This window comes from Cricetulus griseus, chromosome 2, assembly GCF_003668045.3.
Source record: "Cricetulus griseus strain 17A/GY chromosome 2, alternate assembly CriGri-PICRH-1.0, whole genome shotgun sequence".
NCBI classification, from domain to species: Eukaryota; Metazoa; Chordata; class Mammalia; order Rodentia; family Cricetidae; genus Cricetulus; species Cricetulus griseus.
In genome coordinates this window covers 7,465,799-7,473,740 of record NC_048595.1, presented here as the reverse complement: position 1 = coordinate 7,473,740, position 7,942 = coordinate 7,465,799, and the positions used below count along the sequence as shown (strand labels likewise).

Genomic DNA, 7,942 nt, shown 5'->3' with positions numbered 1-7,942 from the left:
TCCCTCACCAGTGTGCCCAGTGCTCCCAGCGCACCTGGGCCAGGACCTGAGCCACCTGCCTCCCTGTCCTTCAATACTCCCGAGTACCTGAAGTCAACCTTTTCCAAAACAGACTCCATCACCACGGGAACTGTCTCCACTGTCAAGTAAGGAGCCCCCCACCCCCACTGCCTCCATGAACCCTGGGGCCAGACCAGATAGGGAGGTCTAACTCCTTACCTGCAAAACTTACTGTGGTGGACACAGCCCCTTGTGCAACTCAGACTGCCATGTATGTGCACACCTGCACATGCGCGCATACACGCACGCACACACACTTGCTCTTGCACTGATCTGAGACCTGCAATGACCCATGTCTCCTATGTACCCTCACGCTGTCACATGCCACAACCCTTTCTGCCTTCCTCGTGTACTAACCTCTGCTGCTGTGACCTGTTCCCTCTGCCTTCTGCCACAAGGGCTGAATGCAGACTGTGGTTGGTAGATACAACTTGCTCTGAGGCGGGGCTGGGGGCTGGGGTCCAGGTTGTGGCCTTGGTTTCTGGTTCAGAGCCTGGTCCATGGAAAAGGCAGGAAGTTAGGTGGGGGTTAGGTGGCAACCATATTCCAGGGATAGAAGACTGGCCTGGATGGTGAAACAATGGATCTTGTGAGACCAAATGACACCCTTCCCTCAAGCTGTGTCTGCCACAGCAGCTTGGGGCCTGCAGGTCCTGGAGGCTGTGAACCAGGCACATCCAGTCAGATCCCTTTGGTTGGGAGTGGGGGATGGTGAATGCCAGTACCCTACACATATGTCTAGTTCTATCCTCCTCATTTGCCCCTCTCTGTTGTCTGGTGTTTCTCCTCAGCCATTACCCCACTTATTTTCATTGTGTGCTGGGGGCCTCAGGCCCTGGCTTCCACCTAGGCTAACTGTAGGCCTGGCTGGGCCTTCCAGCCCCACCTGTTCAGGGTAGTACACACTCCTGTCAGAGGTGGGCTAACTGAGTGCCTCTGGGCTTCTGCCAACACACTTTTGCAGTACCACCCTGAGGGCCAGGATGATACAGGGCCCAGGAGAGAGGAACCAGGGCCCAGGGCAGGGAGCTGCCCATCAGACGCTCCTGGGGCCTGAGGCCACCCCAGTCCGCTAATCGGCTGTGCCCTGTGTGTCTTACCAGGAACGGATTGCCCACAGATAAACCAGCTGTCACCGAAGATGTAAACATTTACCAGAAATATATTGCCAGGTAGGCCCCTGGGGAGGAGCCTGTGGACAGAGGTGGGGGCAGGGGGGCAGGCATGCCCAAGGACTGTGGGACCACCTATGTATTAGCTCATCCCTAAGGCCAAGAGGCTGCCTTCTCTGCATCCCTTTTCTCTGTCTCTCACCTCCCCAGAGAGGCTGCTCCTGGGTCCATCTTAGACCCTCCCCCTTTTATGGTAGCGCAGTCCACAGGCAACTTCTAACCCAAGTAGGGCTGTAGGAAAAGGCTTGGTACCAGGCCTGCCACAGGTGAGCATGGGGCCCCTTTATGGCTGACCTGGGTGCTGCCTTCACGTGGAGCCTTGGGTAGAGTGAAGACCACAGTAGAGCTGTTGGGGTTGAGGGAAACAGGCAGTTGTTCTCCTGCCATGGCCTGCAGGGACCCCCACCCTGGAGGGGTGTGCGGAGCGGGGAGATGGGGGACTCTGATGAAGCCAGACTTTAGATCCATCCTGAAGGATGCAGGATTGGCAGATGAAGCTTCATCTCCACACATTCCCCAAATCAAGCCTCTCAAGGGACATGTGGCAGGGGTCGTGCCCTGGCAGCATCTGTCTTGCCGTGGTCTTCCATGCTCTTCCTCACCCTCTGTCTTCTCTTTATTGTCACACTGTCACTGCTATTAGTGCCTCGGCAGATGGCCCTTTTGGCAGCTTCCATTGAAATACTTATTGCCGGTGGCTTTCCCTGTACAGTGGGGTTTCTCCCCACCCATACTGTGCGTCACCCATGAAAAGGGATAGGCTGGCTGAGTAAAGTGCCTTCCCCAAGGATGTCATGGCTGGCTTTCCCCAGAGTGGCTGGCCCTGTCTGGCCATCGCCAAGGCTGTGAGAGCCACACCCTAGCACATCCAGGCCCAGAGAGGGGCCATTTAGTGGCCGGCGGTCCAGGGCTCCTGTCCAGGCACTTGGCTGAAAAGTGAGCTCCCTGCCTCTGGAAGCCAGACAGATGCTGTGCTTTAAAAATTCATAACTCTGGACTGTTTCAAGTGTCAGGAAAAGCCCAGAACAGAGAGAGAGCCTTCAACACCTCGTACAGCATCCCAGAGTTGGCCCAGCCAGGGTCCCCTTGGTCAGAGCTGGCAGGGAGGTGAGGGGGCGAGCTGGTCGGGCTACTACTTTCCAAAGTGTGGGGCTCTAGGGTCCCTCTCTGCTCTATCTGTTACTCTGATTTGATGCTGTCCCCCCGACCTCTGCTCCATCTGGCACTGCCTTCCAGGCAAGCACTGGCAATTAGGCAGCTTGGTAGGCCTGGGTTTCCTGACAGGGCCCAATTCCTGGCTCTGGCTTTCCCAACCTCTGCCATTTCACCCTTGTCTCTATATTTCCACCCAGGCCCTCTAAACCCCAGAAGAACATCTTTGGGGGCCTAGGCAGAAATAGCTGCTCAGGCCTGGGATCCAGAATGGATCCTGAGATGGATCTGACCCTCTCACTCCTCTTCAGGTTCTCAGGGAGTCAACACTGTGGCCACATCCATTGCGCCTACCAATACCGAGAGCATTATCACTGCCTGGACCCAGAGTGCAACTACCAGGTATGCACCACACATGGCTCACCTGCCAGCATGGACTCTTGCTGGAAGTAGGTGGGGCGGGAGGGTCCTCCATTAGCCCCCTGCATTTCACACGGATAGGCAGAGAGCTCAGACCAGCAGTCTGCATCCCAACGCTCCTGCTAAGCAAGTAACCAATAGGGTCTGCAGTAGCCATTGATGTCTTAGCGGTGCTAATCTCAGCTCCCTTTCACTGGGAGCCTGCCATGGACCAGGGCTGGACCCACCCCATCCGTCTGCCTCCCTTAGGGAACTATCTTCCCAGGACTTTCAGAGGTTGTTCTTACTGCTTCATTTCAAGATGAAATGCTGCGATCACAGTGCAGAGCTGGGCTATCTGCACGGGCTTCTCCCTCTGGCTTGCCTACTCAGCCTGTGCAGGGGGCACTAGGTGGAACATGTCGTTACCCACCAGAGCCCTGGCCTTCAAGGCTAGTCTAGAGCATCTTTATGCTCCTGGGTGTGGCCATTGGGAGCCTCGGAGAGAGGTCAGGGAAGGAACTGTGGTTCCTGCGTCTTTGGAATCATTCCCGCCAAGGGCCAGTGTGCCGGGAACTGGCTGGGCAGTCTGGGCTGCCTTGATCCTTAGCAGGGTTATATATAGGGTGACCCGAGGCCCTTGGGGCCAGCCCTGGTCCAAGCACTCTTGGCACAGGGACTGGGGGCGCGGGCTTCTGCCAACTTGGTGCTCTTTCCTGGCAGAGGTTCACAAGCAAGCAGGACGTGATCCGGCACTACAACATGCACAAGAAACGAGACAACTCCCTGCAGCATGGCTTCATGCGTTTCAGCCCACTGGACGATTGCAGCGTCTACTACCACGGCTGCCACCTCAATGGGAAGAGCACCCACTACCACTGCATGCAGGTGCCTGCTTGTGCCAGCAGCCTGAGGGGTCTGGAACTTTCCTGCTAGCCCTGGACCCCAGAGGCAGGACTGTCCCAGCAGGCACAGGCCTGACTGGTCAGGACCCTCCTCTTCTCTCGGTCCAGGATAGGGGTGACTGGAGTAGAGTCCCAGAAGCTCAGAGGTCTGGTGGTCAGGGTGGGGCCTTCCCTGTTGCCATACTTGGTGTGGGGGAAATTCAGTGAGCTGTTTATATAGACCGACATTTTTTGGGCTTTAACACCAAGAGCAGCATTGCAAATGATTCCTACAGAGGTTTTTGTTTAATTCTTTGTTTTAATGCCACGCTGAGTCTGGGCTTTTTCAAGGTGTCAAGCCCAGGAGGAGCAACTTTGGGTTGCAAATAGCAGCCTGCGTGCCTCCCCGTACTTGTCAGAGGTTGTTATGGCCTCTATGAAACAACCTGGTGCGAGGGGGGGGCCACCCTCTGGGCCTGAGATGGTGCAGACACTGGCACAGGCCAGCCTTCAGGGTGCTCAGAGACACTGCTTTTTACTCAATATGGCAACGTTGCCTGCCTGGCCCAGCTGCAGTGGGTGGGAGGGCCCCGTGCCCAGGAGCCATCCACTAAGGAAGTCACAGAGCTAAAGGTGACCTCCAGGGTGCAGTCCTTGTCCAATCCTAAGGCTTTAGAGATAGAGCCACCAACTAGGACCCAAACCTCATTTCTCCAGAAGGTGGGACCCTCATCTGGGCCTGAAAGTATATTGGGTCTGAAGACAGCCCAATACTCTACAGACAGATGCCAGTCACTCCCAGGGAAGGCTGGAGGGTCACTGGAGGTTTTCTTTGCTTAGAGCCTGGATTAGCCTGAGGACTTTGAGGTTTGGAGGTGCTCCTCGCCTGAGTGGAGCCCCACGGCCCTGTCTCCAGCCGTGGAGCTTGGTTGGCCCAGAAGGACAGACTTACACCCCTTAACCACACTCTGGCCTGTGCAGGTGGGGTGTAACAAGGTTACACAATTGTGGCCTGTGCAGGTGGGCTGTAACAAGGTTACACGATTGTGACCTGGGCAGGTGGGGTGTAACAAGGTGTACACGATTGTGGCCTGTGCAGGTGGGCTGTAACAAGGTGTACACGATTGTGACCTGTGCAGGTGGGGTGTAACAAGGTTACACGATTGTGACCTGTGCAGGTGGGGTGTAACAAGGTTACACGATTGTGACCTGTGCAGGTGGGCTGTAACAAGGTTACACGATTGTGGCCTGTGCAGGTGGGGTGTAACAAGGTTACACGATTGTGGCCTGTGCAGGTGGGCTGTAACAAGGTGTACACGAGCACCTCAGACGTGATGACCCACGAAAACTTCCATAAGAAGAACACCCAGCTCATCAATGATGGATTCCAGCGCTTCCGAGCCACCGAGGACTGCGGCACAGCCGATTGCCAGTTCTATGGACAGAAGACCACGCACTTCCACTGCAGGTGAGTGAGTGGCCCACTGAAGGCCGGAAGAGGAGGCACCAGGAAGGAAGCAGACGCGTGGGTCACCAGAGCCCTGCACCTCCTAGGAGTGGTCAGGGCTGCTTAATAGCTCTCTGCCTTGGTGTCCATCCTGAGTCTTCCCGTGAGGGACCACTCCTTCCAGAGCATGGGACAGTCAGGGCAGGGCCTCCTGTGGGTTCTGTGAGACCGTGTGTCAGTCTCCTCATGTCCCATGCAGGCGCCCTGGCTGCACGTTTACCTTCAAGAACAAGTGTGACATTGAGAAACACAAGAGCTACCACATCAAGGATGACGCCTACGCCAAGGATGGCTTCAAGAAGTTCTACAAATACGAGGAGTGCAAGTACGAGGGCTGCGTGTACAGCAAGGCCACCAACCACTTCCACTGCATTCGTGCGGGCTGCGGCTTCACCTTCACCTCCACCAGCCAGATGACCTCACACAAGCGCAAGCACGAGCGCCGGCACATCCGCTCCTCAGGCGCCCTGGGGTTGCCAGCCTCGCTGCTGGGCACCAAGGACACGGAACACGAGGAGTCCAGCAATGACGACCTCGTGGACTTCTCTGCCCTGAGCAGCAAGAACTCCAGTCTGAGCGCCTCCCCCACCAGCCAGCAATCTTCTGCGTCCCTGGCCGCCGCAGCTTCTGCCACCACCGCCGAGGCCGTACCCAGTGCCACCAAGCCTCCCAATACCAAGATGGCAGGCCTGCTGCCCCAGGGCCTGTCTGGTTCCATTCCCCTAGCACTGGCCCTCTCCAACTCAGGCCTACCCACAACTGCACCCTACTTCCCTCTCCTTCCTGGGCGTGGGAGCTCCTCACTGCCTGTGGGGTCTCCAGGGCTCCTGGGCGCCATGTCCTCTGTGGCCACAGCTTCAGCAACCCCTGATATGCCAGCTCTGGTGGCTTCCGGAGCTGTAGACTCAGCCCCCACAGCTGCCACCTCTCTCCCGGTGCCCCCTGCCTCCATCATGGAAAGGATCTCTGCGAGCAAAGGCCTCATCTCACCCATGATGGCTAGACTGGCTGCGGCCGCCCTCAAACCCTCTGCCACCTTTGACCCAGGTGAGCAGACTGGGCCCTGCCCAGTAAACAAGCACACTTGGAAACTGGTAGCTCTCAGTACTCAGCCTGTTCTCTGTCTCCATCTGTTCCACATACTCAGAGACTTTTCTATATGTGGAGAGGGTCAGTAGTCCCTGTCTCTGAATACTTGGGTGTCCTGGTGGCTTCAGGTCTCACTGGCTCTGTCACCCATGAGTCCCTGATCAGAGCTATCCCAGGTCCCCTGTTCTCTTGGATCTTCTCTAGCTGACACAGAGCATGAGCCCAGGGGATGGGTATTTGCATCCCATACAGGGACAGCATCCCCAGGCCAAGAGAGGCTTTCTTCCTTGTCCTCCTCTCTCTTATCCCTCCCTCCTCCTCTTCCTTTTCTTTGGGAGGTCGTTTTTCTGGTTTTGGCTGTTTGTTTTCCCTGCCCCTCTCTCCCCGAGGGTAGTCAGTGCCAGCTGGATTCCTGGAAGGAGTTCAGCTCACACCTGGGATATGGCTCCTTTCACTCCCCCACCAACCACTGGTGCTTGCCCAGAGTGGCTCCATGGCTACTTGCTGAGCTGGATGCTGAGGACAGAGACAGAAGCTCCACCCTGTGGAACTGTTGGCACAGGGACAGATTTGCCCTCAGGCATATCCTCAGCAGCCTGATTGTCATTGTCCAGCCTTCTCACTGCTCCCATCCAAAACCATCTCAGAATCAGCCAAGACTGAGGGTCCCTTCCACCCACGGGGGCTGTGATGCCACCTCTTGAGGATGCTAGGTGGGGAGGAGACCTGGGCTTTTTCTCCGGAGCTGGGGGGGGGGTGACTTAAGGAGCCAATGTAGTCTGCTCTTGGCCCAGTCTGGAACCCATGTCTTCCACTCCAAGTTTGGGAGGAGTCTGGCTTTAGCTACATCCTCCAGCCAGTGGCCTGCAGGTAGGGCCACAGAAGACTGCAGCCAGACTGCCCGGCTGCTTCTTTTCCCTAGAAAATTTTCTCCCCCTCTCCTGCCCCCAAAGGAAGGGCAGGTAAAGGGGAGAGGGAGCTGGTTCCCTTTGCTTTTAATAAAATGTCACTCTCTGTCTGTGGAGCAGCTCTCTGTAAGCTGTAAGGCCTTGGGGCAAATTAGTATTTCAGTCACTTGGGGACTATGGAGCAAGGCTCGCTGGACACCATCCTGTCAGCAACTTCCTTTGCCCCTGCCCTGCCAGCCTCCTGTGGCCTCTTCCCACCAAGCTCCCCCTCATACCCAGCCAGGCACCCCGGGTGGGCAGGCGGGCAGGCCTGGAGTCTCTGCCCTGGACAGCCTGACAGACAGACGAGGTCACATAGATTGAACCACCCTGATTGGCCGTCAGCCCTGATAGCCCTGATATAGCAGATGCCCTCCTCAGGCATGCTCAGTGCAGACAGGACTGTCGCCTGGGCAACAGTGGGCAGGGACTATGGAGGGGCCGCTCCCAGTCCAGATCTGCCACTTTCCCTCAGCCTTAACAGAGTCTTTAATAAAAGCGTAAGCGGCAGCCCCACAAATGGACTGTGACAGTTGGTGGAGGAAATGAAGGGCCCCTGTCCCTGCCCAGGCCCCCTCCCCAGCCTCCCACCCTCCTCCTCCAGGAGGCCCTAAGCCAGGACAACTTTGACATAATTTTGCAATAATTATCACTTGAAGAATCGCCACACAGGGGTACGCGCGTCACAAGTGATCACATCAGCAGGAGGATTGGCTGACCAGCAGCTAGTCC

At 56.7% G+C, this 7,942-nt stretch overlaps 1 protein-coding gene across 1 annotated transcript in view; it reads left to right on the top strand.

Annotated features, from left to right (window-relative positions):
* Casz1 (castor zinc finger 1) overlaps positions 1-7,942 on the top strand; it is a 51,183-nt gene that overhangs the window by 31,799 nt on the left and 11,442 nt on the right. Inside the window, exons 3-8 of the mRNA XM_035441000.1 lie at positions 1-146; positions 1,164-1,232; positions 2,696-2,786; positions 3,507-3,671; positions 4,963-5,135; positions 5,374-6,221. The exon at positions 1-146 is cut by the window's left edge and continues 689 nt beyond it. Coding sequence (XP_035296891.1) covers positions 1-146; positions 1,164-1,232; positions 2,696-2,786; positions 3,507-3,671; positions 4,963-5,135; positions 5,374-6,221 — 1,492 coding nt within the window. The remainder of the gene's footprint in view (positions 147-1,163; positions 1,233-2,695; positions 2,787-3,506; positions 3,672-4,962; positions 5,136-5,373; positions 6,222-7,942) is intronic.